The sequence below is a fragment of the Hippoglossus stenolepis genome, chromosome 15 (genome assembly GCF_022539355.2).
Source record: "Hippoglossus stenolepis isolate QCI-W04-F060 chromosome 15, HSTE1.2, whole genome shotgun sequence".
Lineage (NCBI taxonomy): Eukaryota > Metazoa > Chordata > Actinopteri > Pleuronectiformes > Pleuronectidae > Hippoglossus > Hippoglossus stenolepis.
This window is the reverse complement of record NC_061497.1, coordinates 9382987-9410836: the sequence shown is the minus strand read 5'-3', so window position 1 is coordinate 9410836 and position 27850 is coordinate 9382987. Positions and strand designations below refer to the sequence as shown.

At 40.7% G+C, this 27850-nt stretch overlaps 1 protein-coding gene across 2 annotated transcripts; it reads left to right on the top strand.

Moving 5' to 3' along the window:
- Positions 1 to 769: 769 nt before the first annotated feature.
- Positions 770 to 27507, top strand: nectin3b (nectin cell adhesion molecule 3b). Of its 2 annotated transcripts, XM_035178043.2 has the most exons (8): positions 771 to 1013; positions 7866 to 8216; positions 9068 to 9367; positions 10995 to 11112; positions 11317 to 11468; positions 22085 to 22229; positions 24745 to 24847; positions 25326 to 27507. In XM_035178043.2, the coding sequence occupies exons 1-8, from the start codon at positions 935 to 937 to the stop codon at positions 25488 to 25490; spliced, it is 1413 nt and encodes a 470-aa protein (XP_035033934.1). In that variant the 5' UTR covers positions 771 to 934; the 3' UTR covers positions 25491 to 27507. The 2 variants fall into 2 exon arrangements, with proteins under 2 accessions (XP_035033933.1, XP_035033934.1); XM_035178042.2 differs by lacking the exons at positions 22085 to 22229; positions 24745 to 24847; positions 25326 to 27507 and adding an exon at positions 14457 to 19047 and having other exon boundaries at positions 770 to 1013.
- The last annotated feature ends 343 nt before the right edge of the window (positions 27508 to 27850 follow it).

Below are 27850 nucleotides of genomic sequence, written 5' to 3'. Positions count from 1 at the left end.
CTATGCTTTTCCTGCTGTCACTTGTGTAAATTTGAATTCAGAATCAGAATCACTCATGTCAATAAAGGCATATTTTATGTAAATATGGGTGTAGGTGCATGTCACAACCCAGCTGAGGGGTCGGGGAGGCAACTTAAAACCAGGTGTTGGTAAAAATCTAAGTTATTTATTAAAAGAAAAAATCATTGCAAGCCGATGACTTAAGTAAAAGGCAACAGGACAAGTGGGTGCAGTTTAAATCAAACACATAAATAGAGAAGGAAAGTGCATAATGCAATAATTCTAGCAACAACAAAAAAGATAAACTAATGCAGGATTGTTGTTTTAAGCAAGAATTGAAAAAAAGACTATTTTCTGCCTACTGGACAATCTATAGATTGGATCATTTGTGGAATAAATTGGCTGTTTCCACCCTTTTAAAAATGATAAGGTAAAACGTTGTTTATTTTAAATGTTCACATGATGGCCTCATTTGCATCCAAATGGATCCTTGCTCCTTGATAAACCTGCTCAACTTTCCAACACATTTTTATGGAAATCTGCTCAGTGATTTCACAGAATCCCGCTGACTGCCATAAAAAAAAAGCAACCCACGTTGTGCTCTCTATTAAAAATAAAGACAAATGTGTCTCCAGTGAAAGACAGAAGAAGAATAAAGTCATTAGGAGGAATCAATATAGATGTAGGGTTATCAACAGGGATGACGTAATGTGTATGCTAATGGGCGCTTCCTCCGGGGGGCTGCTTCTGATAGAGCCTCGACAATGGATCGCTCAGTGCTGCGGTCAGGTGAGCTGCGGCTCCCCTCGCTCCACTGAGCAGATGGTACAGTCCACATGCAGTCGATAGTTGTTGCTGAGGAGGTTCCTTCACATACCGTTGAACCTGCTCTCATCCCGGGTCCTGCGGCTGGAGGCTGCGCTGCTTTTCCAACATGTCCCCGTCATCTCACCGGAGCCACCGTGGAGGACACGGCGTGGTCGCGTTACTCCACGTTTTATGCAGTATTATAGGTGAGTCCTGGTTTCCCCCCGCTGTTTGTTCCGCGGACGCTACACAGAAGTTTGGAGAGGGAGCTGCGTGTCTCTCGCACCGAGCACAAATCCCGGGGAAAACTGGCGACCAGCGCGTTCTCCCGCCGGCGGGATTATCAGAAGTTTAGCAAGTTTAGCAGGTGTCCTCTGAAGATTCAAGCAAACTTGGTTTTAAGTTCACTTGAACGTATCGGAAAGAGGTAGCTAGCCGGCACCACCACCACCGCGGAGGATGGCGCGACCCGAGGCTGCCATAGAAACCCTCCATAGAAACCTCCGAGGAGCACACCGTCATGTCCATTAACGTATATACGCGCACCTGGCCTACACCTGGGTCAGTGCGGAGTTAGTGGGAGCCATATTGGCTCCTGAAACATGTTCTGTTAAGGTAATATGCAGCTGCGGGTTTGTCTAAATGTTCCCGAACTGTTTGGGAACTTGCACGTGCGCCACCAGTGATGACTGAACATACGACAGCACCTTGCACGTCTGCGTTGACGAGGCTCAGACGCCATGTGTCTGCTGCTAAGCCTTGGCTCCCAATTCGCTCAAGTTTGTGTGAGACAGCAGCAATACTTGTGTTGCCTGCAGAGTTTCGGTTTCTGCACAAAACTCAAAAGAACTGAATAAGTTCAGTTATTAAGGAATATATAATATATATAAAAATACACTGGATATTAACCATCTAGTCCTATATTCTAAAATTGTGTATATATAGTGGCATTATTCAAAGAAATGGGACTTATGAAACCAGGCTCAAATATATATATTTCAATGAAAACCACACCAAGTTCCAAAGGGGAATACAAGTATTTTTCAGCCTGGGCCTGTGGGTGTGTAAATGAATGGTACTTAAAAAAAACTTTGGAATCGGTCCTGCAGATCTCCTTCGCCAGCGGGCGCAACACTGGGCAGTAGCTACAATGCAATCTTATGGGGCAACTGCGACAGAAATGTCCACAATTTTGGGGAATTGGTTCACATTGTTATTCTGTTTGGCAATATTGCACATGTCTCACTGAGCTATAAGTGAATTGGGCCAGACTATGTTTGTTCCCTAGTTTTCCTCTTACCATAGCTGAAACTAGGAAAAGGACAATGTTGACTGAACATCTTTCTGTGTAATACACTTCAATGCAGCAGTGTCACAAGCTACATCCAAACTACATCTATATAGATTTGAGTCAAATACCGTCTTAAATTTAAACTTTCACTAAATTTTACAAAACTTTGTGTTATTCTGTTGAACGGTCTTAAATTGCAATCATTTTTTCTTTTTCTCATAACTCGCAGAGACTTTGGAGAGAACAAAAGTTCAGTCCTAAACAGACTGATCACCTCCTTCCCCTCCAAGTTGAAGCACAGAGACCTTTTGACTTGCTTCATTTTAAGTCTGCTATACATTTCAATGAGGTGTTTGACCTTGTGCCTTTGTTGACTGCAGAATAGATGCACACACCCGTACAGCTAATAACGTTAAGTCTTAAAGGGCAACAAACACTGAATTCTCCTGTACACATCGTATCTGTCATTAAAGATGCATTAATCATATTTTTGACCATAAGGGAGCAGAAAAGCAGAATGGAGAGTCATGTAATGTCTCTAGCTTATAAAGTTGGTATAGTTTACATGTTGACTACTTCTACATTCAGCAGAGAGGATGTTTCTCACATGTTCGTGAGAACAACCATTCAGAAAATGTGCATTCATTAAAACAAAAATCATTATCCAAAAATGCTTAATCCTCCATAACATTGGCACTGGTTGCCTTTTGAATTAAATACTTGTATAAGATTTCATTTTGATATTAACAGTATTCATATTTAAAATAATAATAAATAAACAATATTTATGCGCATCAATTAATTAACAAATACATCATGAGGAAAACCAGAACAAGAATCAAGAAAGTACAATTTTCTTCAAGAAAGCCAAACTACAAAGTGCTATAGGTAAGTGCCATATAAGTGCTACTAAATCGCTACTTTTTTTTTTTTTAATCAAGGTATAGTTGGAAGAGATGTGTTTTTAGTTTGCGGTGGAAGATGTGTAGATTTTCTGCTGTCCTGATGTCATTGGGAGTAAACAGTCGTGATTTTGTTGAGTGGTTAGCTCGCAGTGAGGGAGCAACAAGCCGATTGGCAGATGCAGAGCGGAGTGAACGGGCTGGGGTGTAACGTTTGACCATGTCCTGGATGTAGACTGGACCCGATCCGTTCGCAGCACGGCACGCAAGTACTAATGTTTTGAATTTAGTATTTTACGTTATTACTTCATCAAAGACATAGTACATTACTCTCTGCAGTCACTTATACATTCATATCACATGAATGTTGTGATTTCTTGTCTTTTCGCAGTTTTAAATGCATCAAAAGACGCAAGTAGTACATACCTGCACAGCAAAACATTGCTCCACAGCACCAGTATTAAGAAACTCCATAGTGTACCTTTTTTAAGTTGTATATTCTATATAATGTACACAGTGTCAAGTTTGCCCAGCATTATTCTCACATCAAAATTCATTAAACATTTCTTTGGATTAAAACATTTTTCTAAAATTAATCTAATCACTGGGCCCTGAGCTGATTTCCAACTGATGAACCACTTATCAGAACCAGGAAGCCAGTTTAAGAATATGCATGTGAATAATTTCAGCAAAAAAGTAGATTTGAAGGTCAAATAAGATCAATATGTCCAACGACTATTTTCAATCCTTCTCTCTCCTGCTCTGGACAGCTGCCTCGGCTACTTCCAACCTAACACCATCACCATTTATGTTCTGATTTCCACTTTTAACAAGACACGCTGCCCTCTGGCAAGACACTCATATTAATACATCGCTGCCACATAAGTGGTGCATGTGAAGGTAGTATTGACTAAAGTGAGAACGAGCTGCAGAGTATCCCTGGGGAGCAGAGTGTCCTTGATGACAGAATATATTTGTGTGTCTGTGTATGGTCTAGGTATTACTTATGTTGTGGGGACCTCAATCTGAGTCACAATTTAGGGACTTTACCTACCTTATTGGGATAAAGACCAAATCCCCATCATGTAAGTTCCCCATCAATTTTAAGGTGAAGACATGATTAGGGTTTAGGGGGTAAGGCTTGCTTGTATGTGTGTTGCATTTGCAAGCATAACTGAAAGCGTCTCTTTGATGATAAAGATAGCAAAAACTTGAAGGACTTTTCTCTCTGGAGGCAGAAGACGAAGAGCGAGAACTATGTTATTGCTATGTCAGATAGTCGTCATATAAGATCAGATAGACTTTGCCCTTACTTTAATTACTCCCTTATTCTGAGTTGGAGAAACGAGGACATGCTTATGTAAGGTTGTCTTCATGTCACAAGTGAAAATTTAATACAGCCACTATACCTCTTCCATAAAAGATTGTGTACAGTAAAGGAGAAATGCTGTTTCTTTCCTCCTAACTGAGCTGTTATTCTTATCATCTAACTTCATCATTGTACCTGACAAATACAGTCAGTGGTAAAAATCTGTTTCTCCTTGAGGAAAAGGGTCACTCACAGTGTACTGCACAGTTACCATCTGGATTGAAGTGTGCCATTTTGCACAATTTATACAAAACGCAAATAATATGCATTGTGTTTTCATTCAGAAGGTTTGAATTGTTTACTATGTCTGTTTCCACTGGTTTATTTACATTAGCTTGGGGCCATTTTTTCATATGCAGAGCAGCTTCATTCCTTGGAGGAAGCTGTGATCTGTGTGTTGTGCAAAGTGTGGGATATGGGAGTAATCAAAAAGGAAAGCAGCCATATATGTGAGCATGGCTCTTCAACTGGAGGCACATTCCAACTATTCATTCGCTTGTCATTATACCGCCACACCAGCGACAGCCATTGATGGAGCCATTATGTCTACAAGTTGTACATCCATCCATCTGTTTGTGCATCGCATTCTCATGTGCTAACTCAGGAAACCCTTAAGGCAATTTCTTCAAATTTGGCACAAACTTCCACTTGTACTAAAATAAACTGAAAGAGTTTGGTTGTCAAAGGGCAAGGTCATGGTGACCTCATAAAACACGTAATTAGCCATAACTCAAAAGTTCATGCACTAAAATTTTACATAAATGACAAAGTGATAACATTTAGTATCCAAACGGGGAAATAAGTGGTGGAGTGGTATCGCAGAAACACACAGTTAAAGTGGAAACTTCTGTTGTAATGCAGAGTTCTAAGTGCCTGCCAAAAAGTGTAAAAACAGTATGGTAGACAAAACCAGACCATGATCTGCGTAATACTTCTAAGGTTATATATGCCATATCCACTGCCACTAAATGTTGCACTTGTATATCAGCATCTCTGACAAAAAGCCTTTTTGCCCACAAATGGCATTGGCGTGATATACTCTATTGCAACTCTGTCAGTACGACATCTTACGATTATAGCATTTGCCAAACAAATTCTAAATATTGGTAACAGCAAGTTAGCTAATATTACCACGCCTACTCTAATCGGTCACCTAGGAAAACTGAAATGTCACATTACCAATCATATTACTAACTTATGTAGGTGAACAGCCAATTCTAAGTCAAGATGGACCACTTTAGCAGCTCGTATGGATCTATGTCTTAGAAAAAACAACCAATAATGACCATTTTTGTTTTTTAGCCGAAGAACATGGTTTCTTCACTGGAGGGAATTCTTGAAAGTCGCCCACACATGAACACATTCAGACAAATCTGTTTTGTTATGGGCATCTAACTATTGTTCTTAGACAAACTTAAAAAATGTGAACATATCCTTTTTAATGTGTGTGTGTGTGTGTGTGTGTGTGTGTGTGTGTGTGTGTGTGTGTGTGTGTGTGTGTGTGTGTGTGTGTGTGTGTGTGTGTGTGTGTGTGTGTGTGTGTGTGTGTGTGTGTGTGTTTGTGTGTGTCTTTGTGTGTGTCTCTGAGCCAGTTTTCCCAACTTCAACAGGCTGTTTTGGGGGATAAGACTTTACTGTAGGGTTGAGATAAATGTAAGGGTTGGGGTTAGGCATTTAGCTGTTAAGGTTAAAGTTAGTGTAAGGGACTAGAGAATGTAAGAGTGTCCTAAAATAAAGATAGAAGTAAGTATGTGTGCTATTGTGTGTATTTTATTGTCAGTTGAAATCAATGTATTGCTCTCTTTGCACATGAATTCAGCATTAGTCTATCAACAGACTCCACAACTTTACATGTCCCCACTGATATGTCCTCCCTTTTCTCTGCATGAGTAACACAATGACTCATTATGCCCACTCTTCCAAAAATTAATGCTCTCAAGATTTCATTTTCTCATTTAAATATTTGGCTTGTATTTCAGTTATTTATTTATAGCCCAATCTGGGCAAAACATAAAAACTGTTAACTCAATTGGTATGCCAATTATCAAAAGTTGAATAATAATTATTTTGAATTCAATACAATGTACAATATTTATTGCCAAATTTGGCTAATACATACATTTAATTGGTTAAACTGTCACACTAATCTGGAAGCTCTTATAACTAACCTTGTAATTAACATCTGAACCCAAAGTTGTGGGAAACTGACAAAAACTAGAAGCACTGTCAAACAAGTACCAAGTTCTCAGAAGTTCAGACTTTACTCCAATAACAGTACAATTAAATAAATATAAAATAAGACTTTTTTTTGTTCATACTTGATGGGAAGGGACATTTCCTTCTACAGTATTATTGTTTGAGGACATGGCCTTTTTAGTGTGTGATGGGCCAGAGATGGAGCTGTTTTTGGCAAAACAACAATAGAATATTTGGAGTCAGTTGCCAAGCAGCGCAGCAGGTTTTGATTTACGATGATGTCTTCCTGCTGGCAGCTTGTTGCAATTAGTGATGTGCTTGAAGGCTCTGGCAGTCTAGTGGTGTTATATTTTCTTTTCTACATCAGTAACGTAATTCCTCTGTTTTCTGTTTGCCGGAGTCCTGGCGATATATATTTCCTCTGAGTAGTGTTTCATACGTGACTTTCCTCTCGCCTCTCTTCACTCAGCCTTCTTTTTCTTCTCTCATCGATGATGTCATCGTCATGTGTTAGCATATCTCTTCCCCGCTTTTTCTTTTTTCCTTTTTTTTCCCCTGCCGGTCGCAGTCTGTTCTCCTCGTATCCCTTTGACTTTCCTCAACGCGATGTTGTGCGCCTGCTTTCAAGACACGCCACATTTCTGACAAGTGCAGGTGATGGAGTGCATGGGCTAGTTATATTTGGACAAAGGGCACATAGACGGTCTGCTTTTGATTTCTGAATTCAGGTCAGGAGGAGGAAATCTATACAGAAGAAACAATTTAATCAAATGAACAGTCAGTCACACACTCAGCTGTATGTTACATGTTTGAAAAAGCCCAACACCTGCTGTGGTGATATCAAGCTCTGAATCTAGTCTGATAAATGTAAAGGTTAGTACATAACTTATACAGATATTAAATATTTTTGATAGAGATAATAGCAGAAACACTCTTTACCCACTGATTCCTGTGATCCTGTATGGGCTCAGGGATGAAATGTTTAAGGGAGAGGCTAAGTACTCAGTATTTAATAAAAGGCGACTATTTAGATTCTCATTTTTTATTTCTCTGCAGTGAATTTCTCACAAAGAAGACTGGCTCTGTATATGTACAAATTGACAGCTAAAGTACTAATTTGTCTAGAGGGATTATGCTTCAAAAAAAGTGAGCATAGTACATTTGAAAGATGTTGTAATAATTAAAGGATTTTTTATTTCAAACTGTTTTAATTAATGGTGTCATTCGAATTATCCAAAACCTTTGCAGATGAACATGATGGCATGTGGCTTCATTCCTGTTTTCCTATGCGTCTTTGCAGGTCTGTGCTGCAGTCAAGTGGTGGTACCTCAGAGGGTTAGTGCTGTGCTGGGGAAGAATGTGACATTGGAGTGTAGGGTGGAAATGGACTTGGAAACAAACCTCACTCTCACTCAGAGTTCCTGGGAGCGCCGCTTACCTTCGGGCGCCGTCACCTTGGCTGTCTACAACCCTGAGTATGGCATCTCCATCCCAGAGCTTAGTCACCGCTTGCATTTCCGCTCACCCTCCTTTTACGATGCCACCATCGTCCTGGAAAACGTGGGCTTTGCTGACGTCGGGATCTACACCTGTAAGGCCGCTACATTTCCTTTGGGAAACTCTCAAGCCTCCACTACGCTCAATGTGCTCGGTAAGTACTTGTAGCATGTGTGATATTGAATATTTATCAAATGTGTATAAACTGCATGTGTAACTGTAAATTGATTTGTCTTTGGGGTATGGACAAAACAAGATATTTGAAGATTCTTGTGTTTGGTGTTTTTCAATTGTTGTATTCTCTCATTTGAGAAAATAACGGACAAATAATGGAAATAAAAGTCACAACCCTAATGCAAAGCTATGGATACTGACTCTACAATTGTATTCTTTTGAAAGGAATCAAATTAAGTATATTTGGTTCAGGCAGTGCTTGCTATTAATTTCCAGATTGTTTGGGCTGGACGATTTGTCGAGCTCAATATCAAAGTAGTTGTAACAATGTTTTTCAGATCTATCAAGATATACTAAATGTATCCAAAATCACATAACATGTTTAAATTCTTAATGGGATAAACTGGAGATAAGATTCCTCAGCAAATAGAGGAGAACAATGACTTTTACAGCATCAGAAAACTGTTGTGAGTCCTGTATTAGCCCTTGTTTATAAGGGCTTGTTGAGTAATAGCAGGTTCCAATCCTGTGTTTTAAATTTTGCCAAAAGAATTACCCTTTTGTGTTCATGTGCATCACAGGTTGTCAATGCTGGCTCACAGACACTGTGCATGTGTGTGCTCACTTTGTTCACAGAACAGATCACAGGGATGGTTAGAGCTGCTAATGGTTGTTTGGATTTGGTTGTAGTGGAAGAGGTGAAGAAAATTGAATTAAAGCTGCGGGAAAAGAAAACTGGTATTGATTTAAAAAAAGAAAGATGACCTCAAAAGGATGTTGAAATTCTAACGTGTGTCTCCCGCCTTGTTGTTTGTTCTCTCTTAATCACAGTGGAGCCGAAGGTCTACGTGTCAGCAGGTTCAACCGCCCTGATCGATGGTGGCAATGAAACCGTGGTGGCCACCTGTATCGCTGAGCGGGCTCGGCCCCCCGCTGAGGTGTCCTGGGAGTCCAACCTGTTTGGCCAGTCAGAAGTGCAGCTGTTCGACGAGGTCAACGGCACCACCAGCACACAGGTGCGCTACCTCTGGCAGCCCACACGCCACGTCCAAGGCCATGCGCTCACCTGTGTGGTCCGCCACCCAGCGCTGCTGAGTGACTTCAGGATCCCATACCAGCTCAACGTGCAGTGTGAGTGTCTCTATGGGCTGAAAGAGCCTTATATCATACATGTAGATTATTATTATTGATTCTGTTCTGCTACAAGGCTCTCATTTCCTCTGCCAATGAGGTTATGTTTTCTACCCTTGTCTGTTGGTTTGTTTGTAAGTAAGTTCACACAAAAACAATTGAAAGAATCCCCATCAAACTTGAAGTAATAATGTTGATGTTTTGATGGGAAAAAACAGGCACATTTAGGAAAACGATATCTATGATTGTGTGAAATTTGTGGAATTTTCTGCAGCTTGATCTAAGTAAAGGGGACTGTTGGGCTGTGGTGGAGGTATGTGCTCTAAAAGCACAATTATTAGACTTGTCAGAATAAACGTACAGAGTCAATTAAGGTCCAAGTTTAGCTGCCATTTGATGAGGACATACACGACAGCCTAAACCTTAAAACATTGTGTTAAGCACAAAGTACAGTCTTAAAAGTGATGGTTTTTAATGTCCTACAGCAGACAATTGATAGCCCTTGGCCTTGTCGGTGTTGATGTTTGATTTATTTGAAGCACATCAACAACAATCCACTTTAGAAGCAGCTGTATTGATGGAGATGAAATGTGTCTGGATGAAAAGGACTAGCCACTCAGGCTCCTCACAGGTGTTGATTATGGTTTAAGAAAGGCTGTCCTTGGTGTTTTCTGTCATTCATCTTCTTTTTTTTTATTCACAGTCTATAGGCTTTTCTGCGTCAGTACATTGCTACTATGTGTAGCCATTAACTGAAAACTGTGTTTTCTGTCAGTACATATCTATACTTAAGGGGCACAAATGTATTTTTTTAAATGATATACAAATCGACTGGTGGAAGGGGTAAAATAACCCACATGGAAATATTTTAGTTTGACGGATGACTTTTATTACGGTCTGAGTTACTGTCTTGTGACAGATGGCAGCAACAAAGGATTTTATGCTCATTCTGTGTCGGCACAGTGACAGTTCCAAACATAAAACATAGCAAACATTTATCCATGGAACAATGCCCTGCATTCTGTAGTTTAAGTAGCTGAACAAATGGCAACGAACAGAGGAGCTGTCTTAATATAGACATCTGTGAAAACCCCATGATAACTTGGCACTGAAGAGAACTGGAGAACATTGTTGTTGACCTGGATTTAAAATGTACAACTCATCATAGCATGCAAGTGACGACTGTTAGTTCCTCTGTAGGTGCTGTTTTTGATCTTATAGTTAAACATCTTTGTGCATATTTTGATGACAGCACGACCAACCCCAGACTCCATATAATGTTGCACACAAATTAGGAAAATTATCATCTTGTAATCAATACTGTGTCACAACTGAAATATTTTTAACCTATGACAATTCACCTTGGTATACCTGCTTGGTTTACCTGGTTAACACTAGAGCCTGATGCCTTTTAAGACTGATATTGGAGTAAAACATTTTTTTATTTATAAATAAAAAAACGGCAATGGCAATTATTCCAAAGATGTCGTTATCAAACCCTTATTAAAAAGAATTGTAGTTGAGGGTTTAACATTTTTCATAAATAACTATAAAGAAAAGAGGAAAGTGCTGCACATGCACTTTATGAATGTGTGTGAATGGGTTCTTTTTTTTTGTCTTTCTGTAGTTGCTCCTGACATCTCAGTCGTGGGCTACGATGGAGACTGGTATGTGGGTCGGGAAAACGTTCAAATGACTTGCAAGGCCAACGCAAACCCACCAGCTCATCACTTCAAATGGATCAGGTCTGTATGTCTGTGTGCGTGACCTTTTCTAAGGTTTTACAGATTTCTGAAGATTAGCAACTGAAAAGTAATGTTTACTTTATTTAAGTCTGTCACGTCATTTTAAATAGAATAAAGTAATATCAAATGTCACATGATTGCATAATAGGATGTTTGTTGTAAGTGTGCTTGTGTCTAAATGTTTGTGTCTCTTGTGTGTCACAGATTGGACAGTGAAATGCCAGAAGGGGTGGAAATAATGAATAGCACTCTGCTCTTCCTGCGTCCCCTTCAGCGGAAGGATTCTGGAGTATACAGGTGTGAGGTTGCCAATGACATCAACCTCCGCAGTCGGGATGTGCGCATTCTCATACAAGGTGAGTGGAGTGTACACAGCTGACTCCTATTGCCTTCTCCCTTAGGAAGCATTATGCGTGCATGCAGGTCATGGAAGGTATCACTGCCTGTGACATTGTCCTTCAAGCTGAAACGTGACACTGTATCACTCTTGCTCATCCTCTACATACTGATAGTCTGTCACACCCACAGCACAGTGTGTTGGCACTGATAATAGTGATAATATTAGGTTGAGTTTTAATTGCATGCTGATTAACATTAGGTCTCCAGATGTTCAAAAGGGAAGTTCAGCCGCCAAACAGCTGCAAAGATTTAAGGCCTCTTCAGACCATAGTGCACCGCCTCTGCTCCGTTCTCTTGGCTTGGCATCTGAGTGTGTCATGTCACTCTGTTGTGTTTGATGAGCATGTTCATCTGGTTTCATGAACTCGCTCTTGTCTGTGGAAGCCCTCTCACTGAATGATGCTCTGATTATGATGTGATTTTCTCTCTACATCTTTCTCGTTTCCTTTCTGTGTTTCTTTTATTTCTGCATGTGTCAAGCAGTAAGAGGCGAAACCCTGCAGCCTGACGGAGATGATGTCCCAGATTCATAAAACATTAACTAGTTCTTCTCAACTCCTATTTATTATTTATCATCCATATTTCATTTTCCTTTGAGAGGGCGCGTGTGTGTGTGTGTGTGTGTGTGTGTGTGTGTGTGTGTGTGTGTGTGTGTGTGTGTGTGTGTGTGTGTGTGTGTGTGTGTGTGTGTGTGTGTGTGTGCGCACATATGTCAGTTCGACTGCCTCTGCATGGAGTTGGACGACTGAGACTACAAACGTTTGGGTTTGTGTTACTTAGCTCTCAGATGTGAATCTTTTCCTCACATCTGGACGCGCACTGAGGTTAAAATGGCAGAGCAATTTAGCAGCTCCATTAGAGCTTTTAGACTTTCCATTACTTGAGCGCCCTATGATTATGGCTGTTTGCTTTTCGGTTGTCTGGCTCCACCACTAATATAGTTCACAGTAATAGTGTTATATATTATAAAATATTGTCAATGCCTCATTTTACTTTCATAAGTATTTTCTCATGCAATGTACGGAATTATTTTAATATGTACTCCTGTGCAAAAATGCATAGTCAGGAAATTTAGGGGTGTCTTCAAGTACCATCATTAGTTCACCTCAGTAAGTCACACATTTTTTGTAATAAATAGCTATCGTTTGTAACGATAATGTTGTTATAGTTTACACTCAACCTCTTTGAGTAATTTAACAGCAAATAAAACTTGCCCAATGAGTTAACAGTGTATGTATTAGGCCTGGGCAATAAAACAATATCTATTTTTTTTCAATAAAATATGTATCCCTAGAAATATAACAAAGGTTTGATATATATTGATATATTGCTTATGCATTGTTTAAGCATAGTGTAGATTTTTAAGCTGATCTTTAAACTTTAAACTTTTGTCATTCTCTACTCTTAATGAAGAGTTTAAAACCACAGCCATCACTTAGGAGCAAAAATTGGTTTAATACTACTATATGAATATAATAATATGATGGTATTTCTATAATTGTGATAATTATCAATATCGACTGATATTTTAATTTGTTTTATTCTCATTTCCTCTTAAGAATTACTGACCTTTTACAAAGCTGCACTCATTAAGTGTAACAGGCAGTTGTCAAAAAAGGATTATATACACTACTATTAAACTGAATGGACATAAAACTACCTGGGTGAGACAAAGTCACCCACTGAGCCAAGTAATCTTAAAACATGGCGCCAGCAGAGCTGTCCTTAGTTAACAGATTGAAATGAAAAGGCAAATGGTGTACTTACAGGCCAACAGCAAACACACAGCTTCAAAGATCTAATACTGACCTGTAGATAAGACCTGCTTGAGCATTCGTGACATTGGAAAAAGTTGGTTTATATCACCTCGGTTACAAGTAATTGATGGAAGTACTTGTCTGTGCACAATGCTTTTTAAGACAGATTTCTGTCCTCCATGTTAAACTCCTGTTGTACAGGGACACAAATCCATTCACTCGACTTCTTGAATGTTTTCAATTTGTGTTCACTATACTCTGCTCAGTCTTTGGTTTCTTCAGTGGCCTTACGTCTGCGTTACCTCAGAATCTCCAAAAATGAATGTGTACTTTTTTTTTTTTTCGCCAAATGAAGAAAACTGATAGAATGGTGCTTAAATACCTAAAGCTGTACTCGAATAAGATTGTCGTTGATTTCTAACATTTGTTAATTTGTTGTACTGATGACATCATGGGAAAAGAAAGAACACAAATACATCATAACTGAAGATTTAAAGGGGTAGGTATTTCTTGTTCGAGCCATTTCAGAGGCGCAATTAGAGTGATTGGTGGCGATCATCTTAGGCTACATCCATACTAATTTGTTTTCTTTTAAAACGGCGTTCTAAAACTAAAATGATCTCCGTCCACACAAGCATTTTAGCTCCGTATCAGTAATCATCCCCGTCCATATGAGCACACCTGAAAACATATTTCCTGTGACCATTCACACTGGGCATGTGCGTAGTGGTGTCAACGGACAGCAGATTGTCTACGCAGCAGTTAGTTGCATACTTACAGAAAAATGGCAGGTGTAAAGGTAGCAACGGTGATGCGTTTTGAAACTAAAATGTAGTAGTGTGGATGTAGCTGTAGGAGAATATTAAAAACTCATTCATCCATCAACTAATATAACCATTTATTTAAACCCACCAAATTCTAGTGCTTGTTTTACGCATGTCTATTATTCATTGTTTAATTATTGAACACTGCACCTAGAAGTTCTGAAGCGTTGGCAGTGCAGACCTGAGTTTGCTGAGACCATGTACCATGCATAGTTTAGTATGTGTGGTAGTTTAGTTGATGTTTTTTTAACCTATCCTTTCTTAGTAAAATGCTGATGTAGTTGGCATTGACAATCTCTGCTTCTGTCTGTTCATCTCTCCCTTCCATCATCTACTCCCCTCTTACCCTCCTCTCCTCCATTAGATCCTCCCACCATGCCTTCCACCATTACTGCTCCTGTCCTAGCTGGCTCTGCCTCCTCCACCTTAGTGGATGATAAGGGCCATGTCCTCCTCAGCTCCCCCACACTCGAAGCCCTACCTGAGAGTAATCTTGGTTCCGTAGTGGGTGGTGCTGTGGGTGGGACCTTGTTCCTGCTACTGCTGCTGTCTATGGTAGGCGTGTATTACCTACGCAAACAGCAGACCTTCCACGGGAATTACTACACCCCGTACCTGGGTCCCAATCACCTCCAGAAAGCCCCTACGCAGCACGAGCTCCGCCCAACCAAAGCCGGCAGCAGCTCCTTCCGCCGCGACCACGACCGGGAGGAGTGGGGCGCCAGCCAGCTCAAACAAGAGCATTCCCATAGCGACTCTAACGGAGAGGAGTATCCCCCTAATGGCTTCACTAGGGCAATGAGGGAGAGCAGTCACCACTGCAATCAGCAGAATCACCAGCGTGAACACACACAGTATTCTAGCCCATGGCAGGCCCGACTACCGCATCCACCGAAACCACAGGGAAACGGCTCCCCCTGCCAGTCAGATGACTGCTACGATAGCGGGACTGATGCGGACTATGTCTCTCACACAGATGGCTCGGTCATCTCACGTAGGGAGTTGTTCGTTTGACAAGCTCCATGATTCTGCAGGAGCAGAAATGCTACATAAATAGGAAGTTTTCATTTATTTGGTTAGAAAGAAGAACCACATTATTTCTGTTTTGTACGCACACAGTCTCAGTTCTTTAATTCTTTTGTTTTACAATTGTCCTGGACAACACTTGATCTAAAGTTTCTCTTTGTCATGGGGACAGACTGTGGACTGTTCAGCCCCACACCTACATGCCTACAGAAGTGGGCATGTCACTAGTTTGTGTGTGCAGAGTCTAACAAAAGACGTAAGTATGTGCTGTTTCTGCCTTACTACATGGACTGCCAATGTATTTAGTATTACTATTGTGGTTCAGTGGAGTGAAAGCCTTGGGACTTTGAGGTCACATATGTTAGAAGAAAGTTGTTTTTTGTTTTTTCAACAAAATCAGCCTTTTTGGGCTATGTGATGCTTATTTGTATATATGTTGCTATTGATTACATTGAGTACACTTACTTTAGAAGACCTCTGATTATAATTGGCTAATAGTTAAGAATGGTGCAGAACCGGATTCGAAATAAATTTATTTTCCCAAAACTCAGTATAGGGCACAGCAGAGGCTGTATAAGCTGATTCAAAAAAGGTCTTGCTGAGAAATCAATATCCCTCCATGCTTAGTGACCTCGTGCTCATACATATTATTGCACTTCCTTTTGCATAACTTAATGGGCAAACCGGATCATCAGACCTTATTTAAATTACCGCAATGGGAGACTTGTGAGGTTGAGGACTTGACCACCGATGTCCTAGTAACGTCCTTTTAAAACTGATGGCCCAGAGTGGGAAACTTAAGAGCATTTCTACCGTATGTCCTCAGCTCGTCTTATATCCCCAGGAGGCAGGGGTGGAGAGAGGCTAAGCAGAGGAGCCTGTGTGCATGAGGCACAATCCACTGAAGCAACAGACTCGGTCTGTCACACAGTCGAACTTTGATATGCAAATTTGCCACACCATCTTCTCTGTCCACTGCAAGTAGAAATAAGTTAAAATATTATTACTGATTTATTTTTATCCCTCGCATGGTGGTTATGGATACGTTTGTGTATTTGCGCTCCAGCCCCAAACCAGGACTCTGGGAAATTGTTTGGATGTTTGAAGCAGGTCGTCAGTATGGCAGCCACCATGCACTGGCCTCCTTGTCCCAAAGTATTTTGTCTCACAAAGAAATCATTCAGGAGTGCAGCCAGGACACTATTACACATAACTACCCATGGTCTAATTTCACTACTCTCAGTAATCTGTTGAAACAAGAAGCAATTACAATCTGAGGCATTAATAGGCTTATTGTGGCTTATCCATGTGTGCAACTGCACACTCAAATCATACTAACCAGTTATTTGAAGCATTTATGATTACTATTATTTTTATAACAACTCATACTATTAGATAAATCAGACAAATGAGGTCTTTTGTGCTGGATATGCTGTCTCTGTCACCTGTGGTTATCAAACTGTCCACTCAGCTCTTTATCCACAGCACAGTGCTTACTCATCAGAAGGGACAGACAATTTGTTTTAGTGCACTGATGATTAAATCTCTCACTTTGAATAGGGATAAAAATAATCTGGCTTGAGTTGCAACTAATTCGGTATTTATTTGTTACCAGCCTTATTTTACTGCCCATTAAGGTGCTACAACGTTTGCAGGAGTATGATTGAACTGAGGTCTAAGTGTATTTCATAAGTCAGTGTCCAGTGGTTCATGAGTCAAAGCTATTACGGGGTTAAAGATGCATCTCAGTTTTTGTATGTGACACAGATAAAGTGTTTAATAGTTCACCAGACTGCATGGAGGATATCCCACAGTTTCTTTCATGTACGCTAGTGTTTGTGAATACAACTTCTGTAGTGTGGTCACCTTTACAATATTTGCAGCAAGATGCCAAATATTTGTTGAACGTACATTACAGATATAATATGATGACAGTGCGTCTCACATAAGTATTAAGTGACTAGGTAGCAACTGATTATTATTACGTAGCTTCTATAAATGCCTAACGTATCACTGTTGTATACAGGGTCTTGTAGCTTGAAATAGAAATGAAAAGATGCTATTTGGCCACTTTAATATTACAGCAAGAGTCGATAAAATGGGATTTAGTTATATTGTTATGAACCTGCACTAATTTGTCAGGGTATGAATCTTGTGGAGTGAGTAGGCTGCGATATCTCTGTGAGATTTAATAATGTTCGACTGTAACTTGCAAGCGGACAATATGACACCTGTGCTGTTGTTCCAAGTGTTGTTTCAGATGCTGTGCAGTGCAGTAGGACTAAAATACACTAAGCTTCCCATTATAATAACTACCAGTTATATTATTTTGATTCCTTCACACTACGAGTGTGATAAGACAAGTTTTGGATTAATGTTCCCTGGTTTAGAGATTTCTTGCCTAAAACAATACACTTGATAATCTACTCAACACACTGTCGAAAGTTTTGAGACTATTTCTTTGGTAGAATGTAGTTCCCATGAAAACTATCCAGGGGGTTTATTATTATTTATTTATTTTTTGATATTTTGCTTTTAATTTGATGTAATTTTCCAAACCTATGGAAAACTAGATTGGCACTCAGTGGAGTGCATGTCTCTGTTATGGCCCAACAGTCCCCTTAAAACATATCAAGCCGCACCAAATTTCATAAACTAATATATCATTTCACTTAACATGTTGGATTTTATTCCATTAAGATCCACATATTATTTCCTGCCAAATCTGAAAATGTGAAAAAAAAAATCACGGTTTTGATCTGCCCCTTTGTCCAGACCCTAACTATAAGTTAATGGCGTCTTACTTGGCCTATACCCCATCCTTCCACCAAATTTCAATAATCTGGCTTTAGCAGGTTTTCATAATCCGGCAAAAAAAACTGGACTCAAAACACGACCTTCTTGGTGGAGGTAGCAAACAACATTCCATTTGTCTTCATTGTATTTGGCTGCTGGTTAAACCATCAGAGAACATTGCCTCAATACCTGGGTCTATAAATCCCTATTGACATGTAAAATAGAAAAGAGTTTGAGTGAACTGATGCTTTAATGGGAGTACAGCTGGATCATTTGTGAACCACAAAACCTCATTTACATTGTTGAATTTTAAGTTGTGTTCTTGATTGTTTTTTTGATGTTGCTGCTGACACCTATGATTTCAGTATTTCATATAAATGCAGAGAGCAACAGGAAGCACAGCAGCCTCACCCTGTTGTTTTGTTTGCTTCTATGCACTAAGACGGAAATTCCACTAATCAATATATTATTTTTGCTCGACCGTTTGCAGCCCTGCACCTGGATTAATGAAGTTCTTTTGTACTGTGACATTTTGTATAGACATCAGTCCTCAATATCTTCAGGAGATGTCCTTCACTTTGAGTTGAAAATACAACTATAGTGCCTTAGATACCTAGACGAAGAAATTTCTGTGTTTTCTTATAATTGGATGTGGCGACCTTATTTGTTGCTCTGAGATTTTCTTTAACTTTTTGTTTTTTGATTTTTACTGCATAATGTTTGTTGGGAGGACTCAGTTGTCAGTTGTGCCATATTCACTTCTCAGCCCTTGTTCCTATGATGGTTATTGATGCAGTATATTTACAAATCTAGAGGCATTAAAACACACACAAAGATGATGTTAAAATATATTTTAATTTAAAATTCGTTAAATCTCTACTTCATATGTGTGTGTCAGGGTTTGTTTGTTTTTTGTTGAATCACTGTTGTTAAAAAGACTGAAGAGTTAAATTCAGTCTCACCTTGTTCAAATGCACCTTGTGGTCATGTTTGTTTTTGTATATACAGAAGGAAATGTAAGTTTCTGGAAGGAAGGAAAAAAGAATATTTATGTTAATGTGACAACAGTGAAGCATTATTTTGTCAATCGTTCTGACAAACTTTAGTTGAATAAAGCACCTTAGCACCTGTGAGTGATTCTCTCTGGAGGTTTTTCAGCTCGCCATTACTCAGACTGCTCAGTCTCAGCCTCTTTGTGCTTCTGTAAATGACATCATCTCTCACTCCCTAACGCATAATGCTGCATAACCACCCCCCCAAACCCAGTACGCACGTGTGGGACGCCGTTCATGATGTAATCCAAAATCTTTTTTTTTTTCTCCACTTCACCTTATCTCCATTACGCTTTAATATCTGCGAATCAGGGGTTTGATTTATTGCTTTAGCTTTTAAACACAATGGTGGACTAGTGAGCGGTTCCTGTCCAGTGGAGAGTGTTTGGGGAGATCGAGCAGCACCTCTGCTCTCCATGTGTCCTCTTGTTTGCTTTGTTTCAGAGCAGAAAGGCCCTCGCTCTCCCCTACAGCTCCTCTCCTTTGTGAATTCAACCCCCCTTGCGTCTTTCTCCCACTGTCTACCAGCTGGTAAAATTAAATGCTGAGTGTTTATGTCTGGCCCAAAGTCCCCACTCTCCAGCCCATTGACTGTCCCCATGGCAACAAGCTCATCTGGAGCTGCTGATGGAGGCTGTCTTCCCACAAGCTCTACCTGGCCACAGAAAAGTGGGAGGGAGAGGGGATGCCAGGGAGTGTGAGCGTGGAGCAAAGAGGTTAAATGTGCTGCTGTGAAAGGCGAGAGCAGAAAGGGAAAATTAGCCACTGGAATTGAAAATGGCCCATTATGTTCTGCTGCACTGCAGAGCGCTCCTCTGGCTATGAGGGCATATCATGCCAATGTGACCTTGACACCGTTCAGCATGGACTCCAGGTCTTCACGACAGACGCACCTCCCTCTGAATGTCTTTATTTCAGCCGACCTCGCTGTCTTCTATTGACCTTATCATGGTCGCAGCAGTTGTTGTCACTGACCTTGAAATGGGGCATGCACAGTCTGAAAATACACGGCGGAGCAGCTCAGTATATAGCGACAAATGATGTCAGCCGGCAACGCTTGCATTTGTTTGAGACTTGTGAGGAAGATCAGTGGATTTGCTTTTTGCCTGCACACCAAAACAGTTTCCAAGGAGACTTTTCAGAACACACAAAGAAGCGAGCGAACGTCTCGAGCAGTGAGAGGGAGGAAGCGCTGACGTCTGTTTACGAGACACTTTGATAATAACTCCCCAGCAGAAGTGGGATCAAATTGTTACCATCATTGAGCGGAAAATATTGAAATAGATGACACACTGCCTGCAGCCCTAATCTCCCCCCCCCACTCCCTGAGGGGGCTGTTGTCTGGGCATTAGTTTGACCCTAGTGGGTAGATTTTGGGACAGGGGTGGGGGTCAGGGTTAGCCTTTACTCCCACGCTTCTCCTCAGTTGACCAAGGTGCACAGTGTTCAATTCATAATGAGCGTGTCAGCCTCTGACCTCGATGAGCGATTGGCGTGCACTTTTCTTCCCGGCTTCCCAGGGATGACGTGCGTCTGATAAAGTGCTGAAGTAGAAGAGACGGAGAAGTTCTTGTGCCGGAGCCAGATCCCCCGCATGGGGACAGTTGATCCACAACTAACACCACTAATCCGAGCCCCTCCAGAACGGATGGTATTTCAACAAATGAGATGTTCAAATGGGACAAAAATGTCAACAGAACATTAATAAATATGTTTACGCATATCATTGTCCTAAATCGTATTTTTAGCTAAATGACTCAAGTAAGAAGCACCATGGGAGATTAATAATGTATTATGATGCACCTTAGTTTTATATAATCTCAAAATTTCCCTATGATAACATAAGATAAGTGTATACAGGTGTGTGATTAAACCTCAAACTCCTGAAGGTGTTTCTCACGTGTTGGGTTTAAAAGCACTTTTTATTTCTAGTCACGTCATGAATGTGAGAAATTGTCTGTCTCCAGACATTAAAGCAGGCGACATAATGAACTGCATTTGTAAAGGCCTTTTGATCAGCTCAAGAGTCTCTTGTCATAGCTCAGCCGCCATCGAAGGTAATCGAACGGTTATTAACTGTTAGAGGACGCTGTGAAGGGAGCAGAGGGGAGAGGGGGAGGGGAAGAAGTGGCTCTCAGGGGCTGAGCTAAGAAGTCCCGGTTTGTGCAATCTGCATCATAAGTGAACTGTTATTTAGGATTCTTGTCTCAGCCTTTATCGACCCCCCATCTCCCTAAACCAACTGGAATTGACCAGTGTGCATTTTGTTTTGTTTTTCCTTGTCACCTTTTGTCCTCCATGTTCCTCCAGTGTCCCACAATCACAGTAACACATTTACAGCTGGTTGGCCAAAGCTCGCTGTTCTGTGAGTTTAATGCATCTTAATCACTGATTAATCCTAATCCCCTCAGTGGACTACATGGAGCATATGCAAGCATATGGTCTGACAAAGCTAATTCAACAGACACAACTGTATCTAGTCCACACACAAAACAGAGGAGGGGTAGGATGGATGGATAACGATATAAAAGCTTAAAAAGTGGGATATTAACCAATGTATTTTATGTCACAGAATAAAACATGAAAATGAGCCTTATTTCACGCATCTGACAAAAAACCAAAATGTCCAGATTTTAGAGGGGAAAGAATCAGACCAGTTAAGAGCATGATTAAAACCAGCAGAGACTTAAACACGTCAATTACTTTTTTGTTTTATTGTATGTGCCACATTTACAAAATTTAAAACTAACCAATGATATCAATCAAGTGAATGTGTCTTGTTGGAGGTATTACTTAAAGTGCCCTTGTCTTGTAGTTTTGCTGACTGGATACTAATGCAGATTCGAACGCTCTGTCGTTTTTGCAAGTAGATGGTGACGTGTGGACATAAATGTTGTCGTTACTCCCCTTGCCTCTAGGGGGCAACTGTGGATCTGAAACTAAATGTACCCAGATGACACTGTGTCCTTGTTAGACAAATATTCAATGCCCCCCTGACTACGTTGACAGAAAATCCAAACAATATGAGCTTCACTTCCTCTAGCGCAGGCCTTTGAGTCTGTCCCTGCTTCTCTCATGTTGATGTTATTATAATGAGTCTCTCCCTCCTCTGTTTCAGGCCAGTCTCAGGCAGAGAGGTCAAACGCCATCGCCGTGGCCGGAGCTGTCATGGGCGCAGTCCTCGCCCTCTTCCTCATCGTCATCTTCATCATCGTGATCCTCACTGCTCGCAAGGCCCGGCAGCCAGCCTTCACCGACAAAGTGTAAGTGTGACAAATAATTCATGCTACACAACATGCTTGGATGGTTATTAGTGACACGAGAACTCGCGGGGTTGACTGGAGCCCATCGGTGGGTTCAAGGAGTTGCTCCCTCCCCCCGCGGAGAGAGCTGCGGAGGAGCGTGGCCCGGGAGCAGGGAGGCTGCGGGACAAGGTTGAGGGGTGGCAGATGATTGCTGTCTTGGCAGCCAGCCCTTGTGCTGTTTTGATGCATCTGTTCCTGTAGTGCACCAGCACTCGTGTTAATGTTAGAAGAAGCAAAGAAGAAGAACTTTGAGGTTAAATTATTTACAGAAGAAGCTGGGTCACACTGCCAGAGACCCGTGATTGACATTTCCCCGTGTGTGTGTGTGTTTGTGTTTGTGTGTGTCTGTGCTTGCCTCTTGTTCTTTGTTTCGTCTGTCTCTGTTGTGTCTCCTCTAAATAACTGTGACAGACGGTAAATTATAGGACTGAACAGGATCTTTCATGTCTTCTAGTCCATGAGGATAAAACCTGGAGGGTTTATTCTGATCAAGTCTGCTTCAATTTATCATTAGAGTCCACACAGCAACACAAATGTGCACGATATGTTCCCAATCCTGCCGATCGACCTGCTACCCCATACATACAAATCATTATTATGAACCTGTGGAGCATATCTGCAAGGTTGCAGGTTGATCCCCTCATCCATCCTTGTTAGTGTGTCATTGTGCACGCTCACTCCACAGCCGCTGTTCAATTTCTCAGCTGTGGTTTCCCCGCCCCAGTATCTCCAATGATTTCTCACTGTCCCGTCAAAGATTTGTGACGTACCTTTCTTCAAAACATTTTCACCTTTTTTACATTGCGTATCCTCATTTCAGTGACAGCGGCCTCTTCAGGGAAATTTGAAAAACATTTGCTGTGCACGCTTCAGAGGGAGTTTCAGACTGAGTGATTATGTAACAGCGCTGGTGAAAATAGCCCACCTACAATTGCTGCTGATTGTCTGAACACTGGTAGAAAACAGCATGAACTGTGAGGGAAAAATGCGGTATAGAGGGCCCTGCATCACAGTATACTGACACTACAGGGTGGTATATCTATCTGTGTGTTAGTCCGTGGTCAATGCCGTGACAAACTTAGCATCTTAAGTGTGACCGTGGTCGGTCCCAGTGGGATAATGGGGGGATGGCGCGGCCGGCTGGACGCAGGACCTCGTCCCTCTCCGTCATCACACGCAGGCGTGAGTGGAGGACAGCAGGTCACTGAGACACTAACTGTAATCTCCTACCAGCCCTCATCTGAAGTATGAAAGAGAAGCAGAGCATCAAGTGATATACAGTGTTAGAAAAATCAATGCCTGTCATGACATGGTTTTACAAATGGCCAAGGTCAGTCCCCAGGTTCGGTTAAGTAGTGGACGGGGATTTCAATAAATGAGGGAATGACTCTGACTTCAGCGTTTTACAGGGGTTTAGAGGAACAGCTGTCAAAAATCTGAAAATGTACTATCATGTAGGAAAGTCCATCACCCTTATACCTGTGTTGTCAAATATCCTAAACCCTGCTGATTTAGTCATGATGCCGTTAGTATCACTGGATGCCACCACACAGGGACACGTGATTGATTTAGTATTGTTTTTCCATAAAAGTTAGAAGACTTGCAAGAGAAAGGGTTAATGTGTAATCTTTAAGGCCGACTCAAGATAACCTGGATGACATCACTGTGACATCATCAGGGTTATTCCTCCAGCCGCTCATCCTAAAATTGTATTGGGTAATTGATTTTTATACCAAGCAGAATAATCACTAGAATCACTAGAATAATTGTATTATTCTGTTCTCATTTCTATGCCTCTGTGCTGGTGACAGCCAGTGGCCAGAGGCATTGTTTCTTCTGGTTTTCTGTCTGCACCTTTCTTATAAACACAATATCTCACCCTGAGGGAATTTCTTCAAATTTGCTACAATGTTCATTTGGACTCAAGGTTAAACTGATACGATTTTGTTGGTTAAAGGTCAAGGTCGCAGTGAATGTGATATATCAGGAACATCCAATAACCTTGCATCCGGCGCACACATTCACCAGGACTCATTGATGACCTAGTATTTGGGGGTCAAAGGTCAAGGTCACGGTGACTTCACACAACTCTTTTTTTTTTTTTAATCATGAACACCTTATCTGAAGGAATGCTTCAAGATCATATTTTCAAATTTGACTCAAATGTTCCCTTAGACTCAGATTAATTAATTAGGTTATGGTGGTTATAGGTCAGTGGTCAAGGTCATGGTGGCCTCACAAAACACGTCCTCTTGTAGGGGATTTCTTAAAATTTTCACCAGTTGTCACCTGGACTTGAAGATGACCAGATTTCAGTGGTAAAAGGTTACAGTGACCTTATATGAATCTGGGAAAATAATGAAACTGAAACTGCACTGTTTGGCGGAGACACAACCACAGGGTGCTATTTCTAGCTTCTTAAAGGTAATCACGAAAGCTAAAATCTCTCCATCCTCTCTCTGTTTCTCTGAAGGATTGACCTTCCTCCGACACACAAGCCGCCCCCTCCCTATTCTGAGAGACCGCCGGTGGTACCTCTGGGGGTCCACGCATCACAAGTGGCCTGGCTCTGTCAGGTAACACTCCCTCCAGACACACACACACACACACACACACTACACTCCTCTTGTGTATCTGAATTCTTGTATCTACAAGGCAAACATTAACGTTTGGTATAAGCATAATGATGAGCACTGAGTCACAATAGGAAATAATAAGCAACTAACTGACATCTGTTTTTATTAAGTAGGAGGCCGGATGGCTGTACACATTTACTATGTAAGATAGTTAAATTTTTAATTTGAGTTCTCAGCACAACTCGTGCTTTCATACGCCTCTGCTTTTTTTTTTTTTTTTAAGTCTATCTTTTTTTTAGCCTTACCCAGAAAGTTACTCAATCATTTTTTTTCTTCAAGCGTATCACGACTTTCTGAGGCTCTGACTTAAGAAATCACTTGAGAAGATAAGACTATTTGGGGGTTTTGTGAGCAGTCGCTGGATATGAATGATGACACATAAGTGTGTAATTCATTTTTGTTGTTTTTTTAAATGAAGAATCGCAAGACAGAGCGCAGGTACGAGCTGAGTGACAGGCAGTGCCCACCCACAACAAGGCAGAGGCCGCAAAGCCCCACCCAGCAGCCGTCCCGCCTGGAGTGGGCATGTCATCAGAGTGGGACAGACCGCGTGTACATCAACCACCATGAACACTATGTGTGACGGACACCAGGAACTCAGTCCAACAAGCAGCTGACAGACATTCACTCTGTCCGAGTAACATTGAGGGGACCAGACTCACCTGATTTATCGAGGGCATCGTCTTTCTTTGCAGGCAGGTTTTACACATTTTCATTACATTTTACTTTTCCTTACTATCTTAAATTCTTAAACATTTTGGACAATGCACTTATTTTCTTTCTTGTTGAGAGTTAGATGGGAAGATGAATCAATATGAAGTTGCGGCCGGCAGATAGTTAGCTTAGCTTAGCATAAAGAGTGGAAACAGGGGGAAACAGCTAGCCTGCCTTCTGCAGTATACATTTCCTAACCCTTTTCAATAATGCAAATTCAGTGCATTTCCATGTCAAAACATTCCTTTAATTATTTTATTTTACTTTTGAATTTACGTTTTGCAAATATTCAATATTTATCAGTATTCAGTGTTTGATATCACTTAGATGGGTTTTTAGAAATCACATGACCAAGACAGCAAAACTCTCATTATCTGCCCCCCCCCAATCACTTTGTGCAGTATCCTAGATTTTCGACTGAAATGAAGAAGAGCTGAGGGTCGCATTCATCCACATATCTGTGTTATTCCCCCGTCAGTGAGGGTGGCGTGAAGCATAAATCTGAGGACTCTGTATTCTCAGGCATATCACTACTCCCCAAACCAGGCCAGATCCAAACTTCTGAGGTCCACTGAGACCAGGTGTACTAACTGCAACACAGACCCACGCTGGGATTAATTAAGGTATTTCTGTCCCACGTCTGTGATTTGCTGCTGTAATGTTATGACAAGATGCTTTTTGGCAGCAGAAACTGTAGATTTGTAAATGTGTAGCCTCTGTCTCAGAGTCATAATCTACTAATCAGGGGAACAATACTGTGACACATTACTGATATCAGTGTTTACATATATATATTTATGTATGCTGTAGAAACTGCACTTAAACTGAGTGAAATGTTGCTCTTTTAAAATACACTGTGAATTTCAAAGTGGAGAATTAACTGTTTTAAGTGCCATATTTACATTTTGAGGGTATTTCCTCAATATGCTGTGATGTATTTCTCCAATGTGTTTGGTCGTGAGCATTTGCTTGATTTATCTACTGAATTGCAAGTTTGTGTTCTGTAAGTGGCCTTACGATGAAACCATCATCTGTCCTCACACTGTAATGTCACAAAATCACATGCAAGGAATAACAGAGGGGACTATTACAAGAAGGAAAAACTTCTGACCTGCTGTGTAAAATCAGAAGTCTCTGCAGAAGCGTGTCTAACAACCTTCTAAAAGGGAACAGTCTCAGAGATGGAGGCTGCGAGTCAGCAAATGTGGAAACAAGAGAAGAAGACCTTGAAGATTTGAGAGAGAGTTTGAATTGACGTATTTGAGAAAAAAATCATCTCAAGGTCACAGTCACATTGCATCCACTGTGATTCTTAAAACAGATAGTTTTTTACCCAGCAACATTTAGAGAAGATGAATCAGTGTTTGTGTTGGAGGAGCCGTGACTCATGTTGTATTGACGACCGTGTTTGGATTCATTTATTTCTATAAATCAGTCAGAGGGATCTGTAGCTGACACTCTCCAAGAGGGACATCTAGTGGTCAAATGTGTCACTGTAAGCATCGCCATCACTGCATATACAGCAAAAGAATACAAGTGATGTCTGCTCAGTTTCATTGGAATTTTAAGATGAAATAATAATACATGTAGTTTCATTATTTTTATATGACTAAGTTATGATCATATTAGTTCATATGAAAAGTTGATATGTCAACTGTTAGGAAATACAAAATCATTTTAACTTGTTTATGTGTACCACACTGGACTGCAGGGATTATAAGAAGTACAAATGTCAGATGACATTAAGAAATTACCCCATCAGGAGTCTTACAGGGAAATATTTCTTTGTAGTAATGATTTAGACAAAACTGTATATATTTAAAATAATGCACTAATATGATTATTAAGACAATAAATACTGATGCTTTTGAAGCATATGACTCAAACTAACTGTGTCCTGAGTGTCAGACATTTTAACATGGTGTCATTTTTGTCTCTTTAAATTTAGCCATTGGTTTTATTGAGCTTTATGATGTTTAATGGTAAGTTGGTCTCCACTGATTTACACAAGGTCATTTAACATGTCACAGTAGAAAAACCAAAGATGTAAGTCATAAAATTCAGAGAAGCACATACCTCCTCCAAGTACCAACAGTCCCCTTAGATTCAGTCAAGCTGCACTAAATGTCAGTAGATTTTAGTTCCCTAAATGTGAGACATTTTTCCTTAAGATCCATTAATCACCCGTAACACATCCTTCCACCAAGTTTCATGGGGGAAAAAACCAAC

Bases quoted from the DNA above. Each gene is read 5' to 3' on its own strand.
- nectin3b (XM_035178042.2), top strand. From the start codon at position 935: ATGTCCCCGTCATCTCACCGGAGCCACCGTGGAGGACACGGCGTGGTC. The intron at 9,368-10,994 runs GTGAGTGTCTCT...GTCTTTCTGTAG, and splicing joins ATACCAGCTCAACGTGCAGT to TTGCTCCTGACATCTCAGTC. The intron at 11,469-14,456 runs GTGAGTGGAGTG...CTCCTCCATTAG, and splicing joins TGTGCGCATTCTCATACAAG to ATCCTCCCACCATGCCTTCC.